This window comes from Zeus faber (assembly GCF_960531495.2).
Source record: "Zeus faber genome assembly, chromosome: 20".
Taxonomy (NCBI): domain Eukaryota; kingdom Metazoa; phylum Chordata; class Actinopteri; order Zeiformes; family Zeidae; genus Zeus; species Zeus faber.
Genome location: NC_137207.1, coordinates 17781203 through 17802086, shown reverse-complemented (window position 1 = coordinate 17802086; position 20884 = coordinate 17781203). Strand labels below are relative to the sequence as shown.

Here is a 20884-nt window from a genome sequence, read left to right as displayed (position 1 = left end):
TATGTATCTATCTATTTTTTTTTTTTTATATTATGTGTTATTATTATTATTATTATTATTTATTTTTTAGCTTAGTGTCCCAAGGGAGAGATAAAGGTTTGGGACCCCCTGGTATTGACTACAAGCTATGATGGACTATGCTTTAAGTACTTTACTAGTGTATAACACAAATGGTACAAATAGTTGATGGATAGAAAAGTATATGAATTGCCTGCGTTGTGTTTTAAAAAAAAAAAAAAAGTACAATGGTGTGAGCATGAAAAATAAGACGGTGGAAGAAGCTTACCTGGAAATGCTGAAGCCGGCGGAAGCGGTGACGTTTAAAGTCCAACACCTTGTGGAGGAGCTTTCCCAGCTCAAAGATTCCCCCGGGGACGGATTCTTCATCAGGTAACTTTACACGGTCCTCTACAGCCGTTGTCTGTTTAATTTTTGTCCAGTTATTACTGAACACGAAGGTGAGAATACGGAGGATATGTGTGGCCTCCTTCCCGTCAGAGCACTTTATGAGCGGGTGGGGGAGGTGGAGCAGGAGCTGAGCTTTAAGAAGGACGACATCCTGTACGTGGAGGACACGCTTCCCAACGGCAGCTTTGGATACTGGACGGCATGGCAGCTCGACGAGAACGGGCAGAAGCTCGGGAAGGGACTGGTCCCTTCCAAATACATGTAAGTTCAATCTGCTCGTCATGACCCGTCACTGATCATCAATCGATCAATCGATTTGAACGAATCCAGATGTCGATCCCGTTCTGTTACGTTACCATCAGAACACTTCTCCTCCAGATTCAGAATAATCCTTTCCCATGTTGACAATTACGCTTTATAATTATTAGCTTCCACTCAAAGCTTCTTCTGTGCCTGTATTTAAAATAAATTAAAAAAAGCTTACTGACATTTTAAAATAATAACAAAAATTAAAATAATTAATTAATTAAATAGAAATAATAGTAATATTATTATAAAATAATTATTTCTCTCTCTCTCTCTCTCTCTCTCTCTCGCTCTCTCTCTCTCTCTCTCTCTCTCTCTGTCTCTCTTATTTATATATATATAATTATCAAATTATTAAAATAATTATCAAAACTGCCTTGTATTATAATTGTTGAAATGTATTTTTTACATTTGCTGTAGTTTCAAAAAGGTCTTAAGAGCGTGGAATTTGCTTTTCGTGTGTGTGTGTGTGTGTGTGTGTGTGTGTGTGTGTGTGTGTGTGTGTGTGTGTGTGTGTGTGTGTGTGTGTGTGTGTGTGTGTGTGTGTGTGTGTGTGTGTGTGTGTGTGTGTGTGTGTGTGTGTGTGTGTGTGTCCCCGTGCTCTGCCACCCCCTGAAGGCTGGACCAGGAGTTCTGCCGGAGAACCGGCGGGCCCGACATGAAGGACGACGGCAGCGCTGGCAGGAGCCTCTCCGCCGCTGCCAGGCGCTCCTTCTTCCGCAGGAGGCTGAAGCACAAGCGCAGCGGGTCCAAGGACGGGAAGGACCTGGTTGTGCTGGACGCCATCAGCACCGACTCCCTGCCCTTCACCGAGGGTTAGACGTCTCTACGTAACCAGAGCTGGATGATGTGGAAAGCTTTATAATGACGAGGGGAAGAAAAGAAATAAAAATATATAATATATGCCAATATTTGTAACATTGAACTAGTCTTTCAAATAGGACTCCGTTGGTGGCCTACTATCTATGCAATCATTTGGAATCCATTTTCTGATAATATGGATTTTTGCAGCCAGCCAGTTATTGCAAAATAACCCCCCCTCAGAGTGATGCGTGACTGGCAGCCATTTGTAAACAAAACATTCTTTTTTTTACTTTTTCTTATATATTTTTTTTATATATAAAACACATGTAGATGGTCTGTGCCTGGCCTACCAGCGGGTCCAGAAGGTGGAGTGCTCATACCCCAGACCGGTGCTGGTTCTGGGGCCGCTGGTGGAGGCCAGCAAGGACATGCTGGTGAACGGGTCTCCTGACAAGTTCTGTCGCTGCCTGCCCGGTAATCTCCCATTCATCGTCATATCTTACCGCACATCATTCTTTGATTTCCTTTATTCCCCTGGGGGGTTTGGTTGTTTCATATGATATGTTTGGTTTGCAGAGGTGATGAAGGCCTCGCAGCAGGCAATCGAGAGGGGAGTGAAGGATTGCGTCTTCATCGACTACAAGCGGAGGAGTGGCCACTTCGACGTGACCACCGTCGCCTCCATCAAGGAGATCACAGAGCGGGTACATTCATCTCCCCAAATCCGTCTGTGTGGAATATAATCCGTATGTAGTTCTGTATTACCTCCTGAGCACCGGAGCGCTGGCCGCTGCTGTCAAGAGTTAAATTATTTGGTGCTGCACTGATCTAAGGAAAACCTTGTGTGTGTGGGTGTTCTGGCCTCATCCCGGCATATTTAATGTTTTCCTTCGGGCGCCTGTGAGGATTGATTTCATGTTTTGTTTTTTAATTCTTCATTTATATCATGAACTAGATTCAGACTTGATTTGAAGTTTGGACTTTTGATGAGGAACAGATGTCCTTTCTCGCTATTCATTTAACTGAGAATGAAAATGCATTTTTAATGACTGGGCCAAATTAAAATCCCTTAAAACATACGGTATGATTCATTTCGGCTTCAAATAAAAATCCTGATACGTTGGTTTTATTCATGCAGTTGCGCCGTAGCCTGAGCACCTTTGGCATTGATCATTCGGCTGGATATTCTCTTGCCCACGGTGCGATTTATTGGGATGATGCCGATGTCTTAAAACTGTTGAAACAAGCCCTCCTAACAGGCTTATTCGGCATAAGAAACCTTGGCCTTAATTATAGAAGGTACCCTGTTGAGTTAAAGAGAATGTTGAGAAGATCTGGTGGCATAAATCGTTGAGATGCCGAAGGTAGCTCGACCAAATATCAGTAGTAACCTTGTTAAAATATATATGAAAGAACATGAACACATTTTTAACGGATGCATAGTTGAACAGGTAAACACATCGATTTTCCATCGTATCTGTCTACTTATGTTAATCCGGGCAGCAAAACAACCTTCTCCTTTCTTTTTATTTTTTAATTAATTAATTTTTTTTGGTTATGGTTACATCACGCTTGACCTCATCCACCATTCCAAACTCTTGTTTTTCGTTCTCTCTCGTAGGACTGTCACTGTTTACTTGACATTGCTCCACACGCCATCGAGCGGCTTCACAGCGTTCGCATTTACCCAATCGTCATATTCATTCGCTACAAAAATGCCAAGCAGATAAAGTGAGTAGAGCCCTGTCTCTCTGTTGATGTTTGTTTTCCTCTGTTGTCTTTCCTGTTCCCCAATACGTGTCGAAATATATGATTTTCCTATAAATTGTCTTTTGACGGTTAAAAGCCGACCGAGCTTGCCTTATATGGCCGTGCTCAACCATCCTCTCCAACCTCGTCTCTTCTTTGTGATTGGCTTCCTGACGAGTCGCTCCGTAAAAGGACTCATTTAGGTTTTCCGACCCTCGGTCGCAGGAGAGTCGGTTCAGAGCTCGTTTGGACGCATTGCTCTTTATATGCGTGAATCTGCAGATTGCGACGGCCGGCGCCAAGGTTCCGCGAATTTGTTCGCCACGGGCGAATCCTTCGTGACTCTTGTGTCGCTGTTTTCTGATATTTGGGGTCTGCTACAGCTGCTCAGAGTTCATTGTCACACAGGAAGTGATGTGAATTACATCACAAGAGGGGGACCAAAAACGGAACTGTTTCATTTAGAAAAGGCGTTTCCCGAACTACCAGATGAACTGCACCCATAGATGTCACCAAGTACAGGAGGGAATAAACCCCACATCAAAGCCACCGCCCAGTGGGTGTTTGTAACTTTCCTTTCCCCCAAGAAACACACCAAGGCCACCTCTTCATGCTAAATAATGAACAATCGCTATTGATTAATGACTCGGGACACGGTTTGGTGGCCCTGATTTCCTGTGGTAAACACAACAAGCTGCCTCCATCGCTCCCTCCAGGAGTCATTACCCTAAATGATCTTTCTTCGTCTCTATCGTTATTTCTCCCTCAAAGCCGGGGTGGGGGGGCGGGGGCATTTTTCCCGTTAATTTGTCGCTCGGTTTATTATCGGCGGTCCTCGTCGCGGGCACATCCAAAAACGAATTAATCAAATTTGATCCGATGGTAATTCCATTTGTCCAGCTGCCGCAGCCGCCGCCTCCTCCTCTCCTCCGCCGCCCGCCGGGCTCCCATCGGATGATGGCGATTCAAAGATCCCCGGGCTTTGCTTTTTCCCTAATCTGCTAATCGTCGACCGCGCCCTCACCGAGGTCCTGTTTGTTCATCGAAGCGCGCGCGTGTGTGCGCGCGCGCGCGCACACACACACACACACACACACACACACACACACACACACACACACACAGCGGGCCAGGGGAAGAAGGCTTTCTCTTCCCGTGTGTGCACACGTCCATACGCGTGCGCTCCGCTGGCTGCTAAGCCTCCTCTGTCATCAGCTGAGTGCCAGCTGTCTCGGGGAGAAGCCCGCCGGCCCCCGTGGTTCCACTCCCCAGCGTAGGCGGCTAAAAAATACTGCCTGTCCACCCCCACCACACACACACAAACACACACACACACACGCGTTCACACACACACACACACACACACACACACACACACACACACACACACACGCACTGACATAGATTGTGGCTACTTTTATCCTCTGGAAGGCACCGACGGGCGTGGTTCTAGGTTTGCTTTTCAAGTCGTTGCTTCGTGGAGATGTGTCTCTGGGAAAGCTTTTGGCATTCTGTGTCTACGTAATCCGGGTGTTTTCTTTTTAAAACGAGCGTAAACTCACGGTGCCCGGTTTGTTGATTCAACGTACTACCGTTCCATTTAGGTCCATTGTTTGTACCTTACATGCACAAATCTGTCGCTTAGAGTCAGTTCTGAGAGTCAAGGACTATGACGACTGTCCAAATACAAAGCCTGTGTTTCTGGCTCTACAGCCCATGGGGCCTGCTGAGCTGCACGGCAAACAGCCTCCGCTTTCTTAAAAAGTCTTCTCTATTTACACGAACCCGATGTGGCGGAGACTCGGCTGACCCGTTCGCGCTGATAAATCGGTCGCATCGCTGTCCCCGTCGAGGTTTGACAGGAGTCCAGACGCGTCGACGTCGAGAGAGGGAGTGCAAGGGCACGGCCGTTCTCGAAATGGAGAGACGGATATGAAATGTCTCGGTGAGAGTTCAGGGAACGTGGTGGAGCTTCAATCATTTTGACTGAAAACTGACAGTTCAATGTCTGTTCGGCTTTATATATATATATATATATATATATATATATTTTTTTTTTAACATCTTTCCTGCCGTGGAACAGCACCCGAATTCGAACGCTCTGAACTCCGGTGGAGTCAGATCTTGACAGGGTGCTCACAGGTGATTTTGTTCCCCGTCCCCCAGAGAGCAGAAGGATCCTCAGTACCTGCGGGATAAAGTCTCGCAGAAACATTCCAAGGAGCAGTTTGAGGCGGCGCAGAAGGTCGAGCAGGACTACAGCCGCTTCTTCACAGGTGGGATGGTGGGAGCCTAAATCTGACTGACTGACGGAAGTTGGTGAAATGTTTTTTTTTTTTTTTTTTTTTTTTTTTTTCTTGTTTTTCTTGTTTTCCCAGAGGGAACTAATCTCCATCTCACCTGTTGTGTGCAGGTCTACGATCACATAATAATAATAATAATATTAATACATTTTACACTTTACATCACAAACTCAAATAAATCGTATGTAAAATAAAGGGACGTATAAAAACACTTGAGCTGTGTCCGAAATGGCCGATAATGAATATCCACTCTGCTGTATTCATTAAGGCAGACAGTTAATAAAGTATAATAATAATAATAATTATTATTATTATTCATATAGCATGTTTCATACACAACATGCAACTCAAAGTGTTTTACATTAATAGGAGGCCAATTAGTAACAATAACAAAATGCAAAATGCATTTAATAAAAAATACTTATTTTCTGATTTGGGGGTCATCAATTCAGACCTTGAAGGGTCACGGCTATTCCTCAGCAAACAATTTTCAATCATCATTACTCCTCACAATAGATCAGCTCTTTTCAATGGACGCCCCCCACAAGGTCGGTCTGTTGATATTTCCCGTTGTTTCCAATAAGAATGACGCTGACAAGAGCCGGCCCTAAATCTTCTCCTCCCAAGGGTCCAGGCGCCTCCCCTTGATTGCTCTTGCTCTTTCCAAGCCTACGTGGACATTTGATGGGAAAGGGGAGGGTGGAGCAACAGTGCTGGGGAGGGAGGGAGGGAGGGAGGGAGGGAGGGGGGGCGTGGGTGCTTTGATGTACTTAAACGGCCGCCAGCGCGAGCACCTCGTGTCGACTACGCACATTTTAGAATTTTTAATATTTTTACAGCTTATAGAGCTTATTGTGCGTAATCACCGGGTGTCACGACATTTGACTGCATATATGTATGACCGTATGTATATGTATGTGACAAATAATCTCTTGAACTTGAACTCGATGGACATGTTTTGCACGACGGCCGCTTTAACCCGTGTGTCCTGGGCTTTCAGGTGTGGCACAAGGAGGCAGCCTGTCCTACATTTGCACTCAGATCGTCAGCATCGTGGAGCAGGAGCAGAACAAGGCTCTCTGGATTCCAGACGGACCCCCGTAGAGGCGCTCCTCCGCCCTCCGCCATCCCCCCCTCCACCCTCCCCCGGACCGCACGTCACAGCACTGTAGAGAAGGGTTTTATTGACGCACAGCACGGTGTGCGGAGCGACTCGGTACGTTTTGGGCGGTCCTCCACGACCGCCCTCACACTACGCAACCAGCAATGTCAGGTTTGGAACGGCACTGATGTTATTAAATAAAATAATCCCACTACAATAGTGACGCACTACAGATAGACTTGTTTACACTAGTGTTTTGTCAGGCTATACGTCAGGCTTACTTGAATGTTCTCCTTTTCCCGGTAACTCGTGGTACTCCTCTTATTCCATTATGTCCCGAGATGATTATTATTATTATTATTATTATTATTATTATTATTTTCCTTCAAGAGTCCAACCCAAGTAATGAATGGATGCAGGACAGCACAGAACATCATCTTTCCAATTTCTTATTTTTGTTTTCTACCTTTTTTGATTAATATAATCAAAGATATAGGCCCTCCGAGCCTATAACTATATAAATGTAGCTATCTTCCAATACACTTTACTTTTTTATTTTTTCCTAGTCTTCCTGTTTTTGTAGCGAAAAATCGGGGGCAAAATGTGCTTCTTCCACTCTGCTGCAGTTGAGTCTATTTGTTTATTTTGTCTTTTTAATAGTTTGCAGTGGCACTGCTATTCTAATATCATTTCAGTCACAAAACGTACTGTTGTGCCAAACAATGTAGGTATTTACACCATGATACCTAACCTTTCATTTCTCGATGGTAAGCTACCAGTTTCCAATGACTCAAGCGGTACGACGGTTTCACTGTACGGGGGTATCAGTACGACTTCTACTGATTATTATTGTTTTTTTGTTTTTTTTGCCAAACTTGATAGATATTGTTGCTCTTCTTTCTGAAGTGTATTATTTAAGAAGGGATATTTCATTTCTGATTCACAGTGGACTAAAATGATTTACAAACCTCTCTCTTTTACTTTAGATAATGTCAGCATTTCATTTAATCAGGTTGGATTAAACGGTCCAGTTCGACGTTGCTTCCCTAATTAAGTTTAATATTTGTATCAAATATTAAAATACATTTAATGAAGTACATGTGTCTGTCCCTTTTTTCCTTTTCTTCTTCAACACATTTAAAGAGCCTGAGGAAATAGACAAATAAATAAATCACGCAAAGCATGCTTGTTTTAAAGTTTCGGAACATATTGAAGCATATCAAAGTTTGGCTCTTGATGCATCTTTTCGCCTCGACATATGACCACCGCTGAGTCATCTTGAAGTGCAGAACAAATGTCCTGTCGCCATACTTCATAAATGGTCCTGTTCATTATTTTTTGGGGGGGGTGTGTCGCCGCACGTTACATCTGGGCAATCGATACAGAGTTTGTCCACCAGGGAGAGTAAATCACTGCTTTATTCAGACCCTGCAGCTGTTTTTTTCCTTCTGTGGCACCAATCACGCACTGCACACGCCCTGGACCCTGACTTTAAACCCAAATTACAATAAATAAAGTGATCAAGTACGTTTTAGTGCATTTGTTTTTGTTGGCGTTGTCAAAAGAAGACTAATTCCTCTCGCCTCAAATCGACCATGGGGAAAGTGTTTTTACGACCCGGTGCTTCAGTTGTGTTGTTATATTATTAGTGACAAAAATAATGATATATCTTTATAAATGTGTGTTTTTTTTTTTTTTTTAATAATCGTTTTACCATTAGGAATACAATTATCTAAATAAATCAGCTCCATTTGATCATAGGTTCCCAATAAAATTTAAAAATAAATGAATAAAACCCCATTGCCAAAATAAGGGCAAATCGAACGGCGGCGACGATCGAACGCAGCCACCTGTTACCATGGCGCCCGTCCTCCAAAGTTGAGGCCACGCCCACAAGTGCGCGGCGCGGCCAGGCCCCGCCCCCCTTCCCCCACCTGTACGCCCGACGCGCTCTTCCCACGGCGACGCGACGGACCGTCCGCCGCCGGAGCTCGGGAGACGCCAAGCGCGTTTATTTTCACGGAGCGACGTTGAACGCGCGGAGAGACGGGGGGTCCCCCCTGTGTCGTCGGGGGAGGAACGCGGGATACACGGACCGGAGACCCCGGGGGCGGGGAGGGGCGGCGGGTCGGCGGTTCCAGTGGAAGTAGCGGCGCGTCCGACGAGGCGCCGGAGTGAGTGGAAGGCGCCGCTGGACGAAAGGGGAGATTTTCAACCGCCGGAAATTTAATTCAATGTGATATTCATATGTATATATATTTTTAAATATAATTTCGTTCATTCGTTCGCGCGTCGAAGGAGCACCGACCGGATTTTTTTTTTTTTTAAATTTGATCCCCCCCCCCGTTTTATTTAATTTGTTTGTTTTTCATCGATCCCGATGCGAGCGCCGAGGGCTGCGAGGTGGATGGCGCGACATGGCTGAGCCGCTGGGCAGGGGGCGCTGGCTGGAGCTCCCCGAAGCATCCGAGGAGTCCTAGTCCCTGGTCCCTTGCTACCCTCTGTCCCTCCCTCCCCGCCGCCGCCGCGATGCCGAAGAGCAGCAAGTACAACCCGGACCCGCCCGTCCACATGTCCGGCAACAGGCCCGTGAGCGTGATCATCCAGTTGTCGTCCGACGTGCCCTGCGACAGCAACGGCCAGCGCATGTGGTGGGCGTTCCTGGCCTCGTCCATGGTCACTTTCTTCGGGGGCCTGTTCATCATCCTGCTGTGGCGGACCCTCAAGTACCTGTGGGCCGTGTGCTGCCACTGCAACGCCAAGAAGAAGGTAATGGCGTGGTGCGCGTCCGCCGTCCCGCCAATCACACGCGGTCGTCCCGGTGGGAGTTAAAAGTACCACGCGGGCGTCCGGTGGAGGGTCTATAACTACTTCATTTATATTACTAAAAGTACACGCACGGCGGAGCCTGCAGTGCTGCATTAAATTCACTTTTGCATGCACGTCCCGTTTCCAATCTACAGTAAAGCACTCGTTTATAATGATGTGCACCTGATGAGACGAGCAATCCTAAATCAGCAGCTGGGTGGATCCAGTCCCTGATTTTCATTAAAAACAACAGAACACTTGAAGTAATGTGATTGTGTTACAGTTGAGTAAAGTTAGAAATATAGATATTTTCTTGGAAAAATGCAAAGTGCAGTTACTTGAAAAATGTACTAATAACTACACTAATGTAAGTACTTGTACTTAGCTTTACTTTCCACCGCCGACCCCTTTACAAGCCATTTAAAATACACTCACACCAAATACAATGACTGGACTGCACATCAAATCCCAAAGGTCCCAAAATCCACAAGCAGACACTTATTAAAAGGATACGAGCTGCGTGACGAGCTGTCACTGTTGATGGTTGGTGTTTATTCCAGTGTATTCCTGCAGTTCCGTACGAGGAGGTGTCAGTGATCTCCAGACAGGCGGCTTGTAACATCAACTTGTTGTTCTAATCACCGCGGCGTATTTTGTTATGATCCTTGCTCCAACAGAACCACTTGGCACAAGATTATGTTTGATCATATCCCGCAGCACATTAACGGTTATATTTAAATTTTATCCTCCGTATTTTTAGCCCCGATTTGGACCGACCCACAAATCTGAAGTGACTGACCTACAGTGTTGTTCGATGGGGAGGCGTGGATGGTCTTGTGGGTGGGTGACATCACAATGTCAGGCACAAATTTTGGCCAACCTGTCGCTCGGCAGGAGTGGGCGGGGGGCATTTTCGCCCTCTGCGTTGTTCACTGTGATTATTTTTATTGGAGAAAATCGTTTTCAACCCCCGACCCTTACGGCGACCCGCTCGGCACGGCTGGTGTTTGACCAGGTTCCAGAAGTCCGAAATAGTCGGTGGCAGTGGGTGCCACCGAGCGGGGCCAGCTGCCGCAACGCGTCACGCGCGGCCCGGGCGTCCAAGAGACGGCGCTCCGCCCGCCGTGTGTATCCTGAACAGGGCCGCGCGCGGGTCAGCGCTGATGCCCCGCGACGTAATCCCCCGCCGTGCAGTTTGAGACCATTGAGGTGGGCGGCTAAGTGGATATGCATTTTTGCGGCGTGCAAAATTCCAAAGTCAAATTGTCCAGACGCCATCTGCCCAGGCCTTATTTCAGGGGCCGATGGGCGGCGTTGCGTTTGTGCGAGGAAGCCATTTTGTTTTTCAAAGACTATTCAGGGCCCTTTCAACCTTGCAGAGCTTTTAGGTGGTCACCGGGCACAAGATACTTTAGGTACAGAGGTGGGGTACCCTATTTCTCACTATTCTATGCATTTGACATTCGTTCACAGACAGACAGACAGACAGACAGGAAGGAAGCGGGGAAATTGCAGATGCCACGCCAAGGATATGGCCTTAACCATATTCCAGGGGGAGAGAGATCTGTTTTGTTGCAATATCTATGAGATTTCTATTCACTTACTGCCAGTTTTTATTTATTTTACCGAGTCCATGTTTGCCGCTTGTGATATTGAGTCGTTTTTGCAATCTAACCTCGGTCAAACATTTCAACCCATTTTCTCCAGTTCTTCTGAAAGCAATAGCTGTCGGGTTATTGCGAAGGGAAGCTGCTGAGCCCAAAGATGGTGAATCAACCTGTAGCTCCATCTCTCTGGAAAGCTGCCAGAGAGATGAGGTTGGGGGTGGGTGGTCGTCCTCTCACTTTTAATCACTTCCTTTCCTACCTCTTACTTTTCTTCTCCGCTGCTCCATTTTGTCACGTCTGCGCCATGCATCTTCCTCCTCTGTCTTCCCGTTTCCCTGCCCCCGCCCCCACCTCCCTCTGCCGCTGCCCTAATAATGTCAGAAATGCAGTGTCAGGTGCGTACAGTATATGCCATATGAATCAGGTCTTTTTGTTGTTGTTGCTAAGCAACTAGCAAGCAAAAGTATTTCATAAGAGAGAAAAAAAAAAAAAGAAAAGATTCCCCTTATGCAATTGTCTATGCTTTGGGATGTGGCAGATTGTGTTGCAGCAACGTCTCCCACCCCCACCCAGTCTGTGCGGTGCATGTCATTAGACTCACAAAGTTAGACATGTTTAGTGTGTTTGTTCTTTCCGTGGAGCTTTGATAATTGGTTTGCTGATGTGATCAGATGTAAAGTAGATCGCCACTTTTATCGTTTCACATAATCTACATCTGCACCGATACTATGGAAAACTTGGACTTCAATAACTTCCTAAATCCGAACAATACTTCACTTGGATACCAATTTTCTTTCTTTATATATTTCGTAAATACAGAGTTTAGGGTGATATACCGCTTTAAGATAAAAAACATCTCTTACTATCATAAAAAAAAAATCTATTTTCTGAAATATAATTTAAAATGACAGCACATACAGTATGTACTTTTATTCTTGGCTCAGTGATGCTTAAGAAATACCAACTTACAGTAGATATAGAATGCCACAGAATGTTTCAATACTCATAATGGCGTTGATGGAATACTGTTGATGAAACGAAGATGCGCAGCCCTAGTACCAGGTCCCCTTGGCCCCCGTAATGCTGCCTGTCCTTCAGCACGACTCTGAGGCTGTTTGTCGTATGGCTGTGCTTCTTCTGAATCGTCAATAAAACGTATCCCATCATACATCTGTGTTAGTGAATGACTGCTATGGTATGACTGGATAGAAGAAACAGTGTCCATTGTAAAAGATACGTGGAATCTACAAAGGTTTCTAGATATATATTGCCACTCTGTAGGCGGTGTGGGTGTGTGTGTGTGGGTGGGTGGGTGTGGTGTGTATGGAACATATGAAGAAAGGGTGGCTGCGGGATGTGATAATGACCCTGCCCTTAAGGTGCTGGGGGATGGGGATCGGAATTGTCCTCTGATGCAGAATCAGATCCGGCGTCAACAACACCGTACGCAGAGTCCCACTCTCATGGTGCCATCAGGTGCTGTCAGAAATACTCTTATCTCACCAACAAAGTGGTCATTACGAAGAGGAGAGCTGGAATAGCCTTGTGACGCTTTCCTGCAACGTAAGCGCTCCACCGTTTCCTCCATCAGCTAGCTAAACAAGTGAAATGTGGACGGGCGTTATTCTTTTCTTGCTCCTTCATGATGACGGAGTAAATGGCTTTAATAACTTTTATTAGGGTGGCCATGTTGTTCAGGGATATAGGACGATATCAACGTAGTGCATACAACAGATTATTAAGCGACTATAAGTGGTCAGCTCAGAAACTGCTCATTTGCTTGTTAGATCACTGCTTCAGACTGTGTAGGTGTTTTTTATTTGTTATATCTTGCTGTAGCTAGAAGGCTTCTCTTATCCTTACACTTCGGAGGCTTTTGCTCGTGGAGAGAGTCGGCCACTGATGCATGGGCTCCAGCCGCTGAGGGCTCAGCTCCAGCATCCGTCAGATGAGAGCCGTATCCTCCTCTGATGTTGGGAAGAATTGTTCTCTGAAAATCGGTCAATAGTCCCGGTTCTAACCCCGGTTGATGTTATTAGACGTCGTGTTCCTGCTCTGGTCCTCAACGGACCGGGGCCACATCAATGTTTTCCGCCTTTGGAAATCGGCGCAGTGTGGAATTAGTGGATTTTTTTTTTTTTTTTTTTTTTACCCAGGAGCAGGTGCAACTGAAGGGTGTCAATCCCATGTGGCTGTTTTTTGACAGGATTGTCCCCATTCTTGCACAAGAGCGTAGCAATCCCTGGCCAGCAAAACCCTGTTTTTCTCTCCCATTCAAGCAGGTTTGGTTTTTTTTTTGTGTTATTTTTACACCCACACTAATGGTTTTAGTCTGCGATGCCATGAATGTTTTGAAGCATTGGGTTGAACCACTAATCAAACAATAGTCTCGCGTAGCCGGAACCATCTCCTCCCTTTGTTTTAGCGCTGGAGAAAGGTCCGGCTCAACCTGGTCATTCTGCTAATGGGGAGGGAAAAAAAAACAAACAAAAAAAACCCTGTCTTGTTGGAACTTTTTTTGGATGCAGTGGGTGGTGCCCTTGCAGAATAGTGTCGGGTGGGAACTTGTTTTGAACATTTGCACGCAGGGAGGTGAGCACTGGCAATAAAATGGCCAAATCCTCGCAAAGAAATGTCACATAAAATGGTAAAAGTCGTATGTCGACTTTGTGATACGAGTTTTTCATGTTAAAAAGACAAACACGTGATCATCGGTGACCTAGTCTCACACAGCCAGACCCATCTCCACACTTGGTTTTAATTGCAACTTTGAAAACGGTGACGTGCCGATAGTGGAAGGAGAATGCGGACTGAAATAGTTGCCCAATGGCAGGCTTCATACCAACAATCTACATCCGGTGAGTCTGACGAATGAAACATTTAATACAATTAGAAATGCTTTATCTCATTTGATGTTCATGAAAATGAAACATTCATAAGTAAAGAACTGAAATGAGTCGCTTTGAATGTGTTCAGTTAACTTTGATCCCATTTTGTCTTCTCTGATCTGAAGTGAAAATCTGAGCAGTTTCAGTGGTGGACAATCAAGATTTATGCTTTGAAGTATTTTATTTTTTCATACCTAATTAATATTTTAAAAAGTATTAAAACAAAAAATATGAAATCTATTATCCAAGACGATAAAAAAACAGCAATGCTGTAAACACCCATCTCCATGGCCAGTTATGTCCATTAACAACCAGTATTGCGTAATGTGCCCAGTTCAAGGCAGCCTGGCCGTCGTTGCACCATCTGGGATCCAACGGGTCTGAGATTAACACAAATGTTAAACATCCTGATAGTGCCAAGAACCGCCGGTGTTTTGTCAATCGCCAAGGCAAACAAATGCCACCGACGCCGTTCTAAGAAAGAGCTCTTCTTTTCTTACATAAAAATAGCCCTCATGTTGTGATAGGACTTAGTGAAAGGATTTTCACGTGTTCAATTGCTTCTCCTTCCACTACCACCGGTAGCACTTTACCACGTCTTGTACAGTTTTGAATTGATTGTGCTGATTTCTATCAGTGGCCTTAATTATGTTGCTTGCCACCAGAGTCTAAATTTAGCGTCTGATCTCATCCATGTCCTTTCAACGCGGCTCGGTTTAATCATAGACTCGAGTCCGAGCGCCGATGCCCTTTGCACCAGTGTGTTGTGATGTCCACCGTCTACATCCCGTGTGCAAGCAGTGGTGGGGTTGATCCATTCAGAAAGCGTATGGATAGAAATGTTGCAAGGTCCAGCTTTCTAATGCCAGAGTCACTCCGCCGGCGACGAGGCTTGTGTGCACCTGGCTGCTGTGGGTGCGCCAAACACTTCAAACCGTTCTCCTTTTCCACCTTTAATATACATTCATATAGATAGAATTTCATTAAAATGGTGGGGCGCTTTGCCCGGCAAAATAGATGACCTCTCAAAAAAAACAAAACTATGTAAATAATCTTACAATCTGACCCTCAGAATAAAGAATTGTCCTTATTGGAGAAACATAAAATGACGTGTTCCTTATTTTATCGATAGCTTAAAATCATAAATAAAAATCATAAACAATACAATGGTCCAGGCCTCCATTTTCCAAGGATCGGCGCAATTCAGAGTGCATCTTCCCTCCTATTGGCTTTCGCTGGCTCCCAAATCTGCTCATTTGCGTACAGGTGAATTCGAATCAACTTTCCTTGTCGCCGGGAAGCCGTGAGCTTGTCGTCGCTCCGCCCCTGCAGCCGGATGAATGTACGCCGGTGGTGTGACCGAACCATAAGAAACATGATGTCTTATTTTGCAACTGAGAGTCCAGAAATGGTCCCTTTTTTTTCCTTTATGGACAATGGACAGTTCATTATTAAGATCCTGTGATGTGTATTAATATAATCTTGAATAATTTAGCAATTGTGTCATGAGCCACGTGTTTAATGTGCTTGTAGCCTTTGAGAAATGATTCTCATGTTTCCAGGGAAAGGGGGCTTATAAAGTTGATAAATGGACTCCAATTTTAGATGGAGCCTGGATAGCAAAACCTAAATTTAGAGGCTTGCACAATGGATCAAAATGTCTCCAAAAAAGACGTGCTGTATAAATTACCATATTTACAGAACGTGAAATATAAAGTGAAATAAAATGTCAAGATAACATCGTATAAATGTTTTACCGATGTATAGTTGGTATCACAGGAATGACACACATGCAACAAAAACCAAACTGAGTCGACGATCAGCGCGGTTCATATTTATGTAAACGAGGCTTTACGTCTTCCGGAATTGGCATCCGCGGCGGACCACCTTAAGATGAAACCCGGCATCTCCGCCTCACAACTCAAAGAGACTTGTTTCGCCGCTGCGATTCATCCTTGAACTTTGCCTTTTCTGGCATTAAAAATTCATCGCGGGCTCATTTTTCCCGGTACATTTTTAGATTCGGTCATTAACGCGGTAGAAGGCAACAGTGTGATGCCAATTAAACCCATTCAGCGTCCGTAACCTCTTCCACCGCTCATTCATTATGGCTGTGAAGTATCAACCGTATATAATAGCTGTGCTGGATGCTTGGGGTCAAGTGTTGTATACGGTCCACGTGTCATTTAAGAGGCAGTAGTTCAGAACTCTATTAACTAGGGATGTGGTTATTCAGCAACAAGCAGCCGGGCACGCGTTTGTGCTGTTGATTAAAAAGAAGCTCCGCGCACAATCCTGTACGCCTGCCTGGTTTATATTTTTCTCAGTATACTCTGATAATGCTTTTCCGGATTGATCGTGTGTTGTAAGGATATATCTTCGATCTTAAGAAAAAAAAAAAAACAACAGTTATAGCGGAAACAATAGTTTCCGCTATTATTACAAGTGGCTCATTTACTTGCTTGAATCACACCCCAGGGAGGAAAGCTACTTTTCTTTTCTTTTTTTTTTTTTTTTCCCCCTCCTCATCCGTTTGTTATAGAGTCCAAATCACATGCTCTGTTTTCCAGAGTTCCTTATCATTATCGAAAAAAGAGAACCTCCCATTTGAGTCGACACGTTTTCCCGTGGCCCCGTTGCAAAGCCGAGCGGGCAGCGTCCCTCTCAGAGCGGTTCCATGTTGCCACACGGGTCGGGGCGGTTCAGGAGTAATTGCTTCAAGTGTAGATGTGTCGTCCCTCCGCACTGATTATGCTCCAGCGGCCCGTTTGTTCTTTCCAAGCACAGCGTCAGCAAGCATCGCCAGGTAACAGCCTCGTCCGGTCCGTGTAGCACACAGCTGTGGTGTTGGATATGGGACGTTTTATGAAATATGTATTTTGCTTTCAAAACTGAAAAATAAGATAATGTGGTCTGTGGCCAGAATGCAATATTCATGTTTTTACAAAATAGTGTTGTTTTTTTAAAAATGTTTAGTATTTTAATGTGAACTTCGTGACTAGCGGCACACCGTCCTGTAGATCTTGTGCTGCAAAGAAAAGTGACATCTTAGGGTCAGCATGGAAGATCTCCGCCTTGGATAAAACCGCTGTGGTTTGGACGAAGCCGTGGCGGACTGATCCGACTCTGAATAACGGTCTCATACATGATTTAATTTATCTGCGCCGCAGCAGTATAGTAATGAAGACTATTTGTTCTGCTCTTAGAGTGGACTGAAATTGATTTTCTATCTTTGCGATAAGGATTCCAATTTTGTTATATGATTTGTTTACATGTGTGCAGCGCTGGAGAGATGTAATTACCTACTTGTCAGAGGCATGCTTGCTCTGTGAGTGTGGCCCTCACCAATATATAAAATCCCCGAATTAAATATTTACTTTAGTAGCTAATAGATATTTTAATAGAGTAGCCGACCTGCGCATTAATCCTAGAGTCTGGGCAATGGAGCATCGGTGGACACTGCCTGCTGAGCATGACGGTAAATTCTTCATTCATATATATATATTTTTTTTACAACTGCAGAACAAGGTACACGGTATGTTATCGAACCGTTCGCTATGCCCACTACGCTTCAATGCGCACACGTGTACCGCGGTCAAAGTCCACCCGACGCGCTGGCCGCAGCGTCCCCTGAGTGCACGCTTCCTATTAAATCCATGTTAATCCCACTGCTGCGGCTCCACCGGCCACGTCAGTCGTGCGGGGTCCGCGCGGCATTTCTCTATTTTTGCGCGAGGGGTCTATTTTTATTCAACGGCGGGCGGCTACGCAGCCTTTCCAATAGAAGCGCGAGATAAAACGACAGGGAAATGTTTCAGTGAAGAGTGCAATCAATCGAGGTGTCCAGTCGGAAAATAACCCCCTGGCATGGGCGTGTCCCTCTTTATTACCAACTTCTCGTCACCACGTCCTTCACCAACGATGCGATTTGTTTTGAACGGCTCTTTTCTAGGAATGAAGTGAACAGACTCTCGCTGGGTGATGAGCCCTTCTTTTTAAATTATTATTTTTTTTTGTCAAGTTTTACAGTTTTACGTTGTTGCTGTCTCCTACAGCCAGCACATGTTTCCCCCTCTATGTAAGAGAGCCCTTGCTCCTCCCTTCCTGGGAGGTGTCTTGGCTGAAAAGGAGCGCACCCACTGTCACATCAGGTTCACAAGGCGAAGGCACACATGCACTGGTCTGACTGAAGTTATTACTATTTCTGTGTGGGAAAAATACTGTTTATACCTGTTCTACACAAAAATAACTAACTATAGTCCTATGTATGTATGTATGTATGTAAAATATTTAAATTATCCACTATCCTGGACACCTTCACTACAATCAGATGAACTTAGGCAGATTATAACAACCCACCAATGAAGTTGAACCTCTTAATTATGAAGATACCGTTACCAAGGCCCCAAAACCGTGATGGATACCGAAGCGTGTGCCCACCGTACCGTTGCATCCCGAGTACATAATAACAGTAGTCAAATAGTCAAAGTCCAGATGCTTGGATAATATCACGTTCTAGGAATAACTTTTCATATACAGCATTTGTTCTGCTCATCACTTACATAGAATCCTCATACATGACCTGATGGAGACAAAGAATCTTCCACCGCTCGTCCGTGCGCTATACTCTGAATATATAGTAATTTGTGACTCCAGTAATAGCTCAAACGTACCATTGTCAGCTGTGCAGTAATCAAAATTAGGGCTGTTAGAATGTTGGACAAGCAGGCTTTGGCTCCTGTCATGGTTTTCTTTTTTAGAGGTGCCTTCTTTCGAGACCGCGTCCCGGTTGTCCAAGGTTCCTGATTGTCCACCCCCTGAGCTATGCTGCACATGGCACACAACGCATTCGCTCCTTCCATCCTTTCCCCGACTTGTGTGACCAACTTCCAGCCTTCCGATGATTTACGGCGCATGGCAGCACATGACGCATTGTCACGCACCGGGTGTTCCTTTGAAGCTTGCCGGCGCCACCATCTCAGGCCACCACCTCCTGTGCGTGTCGGAGCTGTGGCATGTTGAAATACCGGGACGTAAACGCCGCGCCACCCAAAAAGGCCGAGCTGTGAATGAGGGCATTGATCAGAACTGGCTCTTGGATGATGGCTAACACGCGTAACGGAACACGGCGGCGCAGTAACACATTGCTACTAATCCTCCAGTTGCCAAGCACAGATCCCCATCGGACCAGACAACCGTGCACTGATCGATTTCCAGCGGTTCTCACAGTGGAGTCGGCCTCTTGCCAGTGTTCCCAAAATTTGGCCGAAATTTAGTTTTATTTACAAGCATGAATATTTACTCTTGTCCACGTCGATTCACGGATTCCTGGGACATAATCTTATCAATGAGGCATCCACGGCCTCATGCGTCTGTATTTTCGGGGTTTGCAACACGTGAAACTTCTGTAAACCCCAATCCATTGAATCCTCATCAATCTTTGCCTGACCCTTTAACCCACAGTTCCTCAAGTGAGTCACCGTGACAGGCAGAGCTGCCGGACATAAATAATAAAAAAAAAAAAAAGTGCCTCAGAGAAAGTGAGGTGTGACACCATTAACGTGTGTGAGGCGACTGGTGTCACAGGCTAAAGAGGTTCTCAGCCGTGTTGGCCCGAGGTGTCTGTCTGTGGTGGAGCATTTCATCGGGGAGTGCAGCTCACCTCCGCATCCCGTCTCCATTTCCAGCGCCGTGAATTCACGCGGGGCCCCAGCAGACCGGTAGCCAGACAGCCCACTCAGTGGAACAGAGGCCTTGGCAGCTCTGTGGCTGCCATGGATACACTACTTTCCAGTGTCCTTTTTTTTTTTTTTTTTTTTTTTGCTCTTTGCTCTTGTACATGTTTTCCTTCTCTTTCTCACTCTCTTCACTCACTCTCTTTCTCTTTCACACTCACTCTCTTTCTCTTTCACACTCACTCTCTCTCGCTTTCCATCTGTATGGTCTACAATGACCGCATGTCCGCTCATCCTGCCTTTGTGCGTGTACAGTTGACTTTTGGCTTTAATATTGGCCCCTGGGTATTGCGACTGCGCACGTTTTCCAAGGGTTTCCGACGTCGGTGGGAGGTTCGCGCAACCCCCGCGCTACTACGAGTCGGTTTTCAGGTCGGCGCCTTTCAGCTTTCATGATTCTGTTTTGTATGCGGGGTCCTCATCGGGCTCTCACTTTGTCTGAGTTACCATCTTTGTCTGTTCTTTTCAGGACTCGCACCGCGTCACCACCGGGGATGGCATCAAGCGCACCGACAAGGAGGACGCAGCGGCCAGCGAGGTGGGCTGGATGACCTCGGTCAAAGACTGGGCCGGGGTCATGATATCCGCTCAGACGCTGACGGGCCGGGTCCTGGTGAGTCCGCCTTTCATCCTTGCCCTTTTGGTCGCCCTTTCGATTGACAGGGGGGAGCCACTGCAGCGCACATCCACGACGACTTGACGTCCGTCAAGCTGTCAGTGGGATGAAATGTGACGGCTGATCATAATTACTCCCGCATGGTCTCCTGACAGGAACATACCCTGGTTGAGCTCCCAGTTGGCTTGTGTTTTCTCTGAGTGGAGGCCCCCCGCGACGCAACTACGCCGTTGCAGGAGTCGCAACCCTCCCGCTATAGGAGGAGGGTTGTGAATTGACGTCCTGCGTCCGGCAAGCTGCAAAATATCACAAACACGGGCTGGGTGTCTCCTGTGCTTTGCGTCTGCTGGCCGACAGAGCGTTATAGAGGCTGCGGCGTGGTCTGTCTCCCGGGCGGGGGGAGCAGAACCGTCAAAACAAAGCCGGCGCACCAAAGCGGATGGAGATTTGAGGAGGGTATTAAGGCCATACACCCTTTAATGCCCTCAGCCCGCACAGAAAGAGACCAGGAGATAGGGAGGAGGAGACAAACAGAGGGAGATGGAGTGGCAGCAGTTG

The 20884-nt window shown here is 45.9% G+C and overlaps 2 protein-coding genes across 5 annotated transcripts in view; both read left to right on the top strand.

Annotated features, from left to right (window-relative positions):
• LOC307245373 (disks large homolog 5-like) overlaps positions 1 to 7766 on the top strand; it is a 35563-nt gene extending 27797 nt beyond the window's left edge. Inside the window, exons 26-33 of the mRNA XM_080020925.1 lie at positions 242 to 390; positions 499 to 669; positions 1333 to 1529; positions 1849 to 1992; positions 2095 to 2222; positions 3140 to 3249; positions 5434 to 5543; positions 6571 to 7766. Of these exons, the coding sequence (XP_079877051.1) occupies positions 242 to 390; positions 499 to 669; positions 1333 to 1529; positions 1849 to 1992; positions 2095 to 2222; positions 3140 to 3249; positions 5434 to 5543; positions 6571 to 6674 (1113 nt within the window). The 3' untranslated portion in view covers positions 6675 to 7766. The remainder of the gene's footprint in view (positions 1 to 241; positions 391 to 498; positions 670 to 1332; positions 1530 to 1848; positions 1993 to 2094; positions 2223 to 3139; positions 3250 to 5433; positions 5544 to 6570) is intronic.
• A 1277-nt stretch (positions 7767 to 9043) lies between these two features.
• Positions 9044 to 20884, top strand: part of LOC307245374 (calcium-activated potassium channel subunit alpha-1-like) — an 82687-nt gene continuing 70846 nt past the window's right edge. For all 4 annotated transcript variants that reach the window (XM_080020928.1, XM_080020929.1, XM_080020926.1 and 1 more), the window contains exons 1-2: positions 9044 to 9441; positions 20180 to 20323. In XM_080020928.1, coding sequence (XP_079877054.1) covers positions 9202 to 9441; positions 20180 to 20323 — 384 coding nt within the window. In that variant the 5' untranslated portion in view covers positions 9044 to 9201. The remainder of the gene's footprint in view (positions 9442 to 20179; positions 20324 to 20884) is intronic.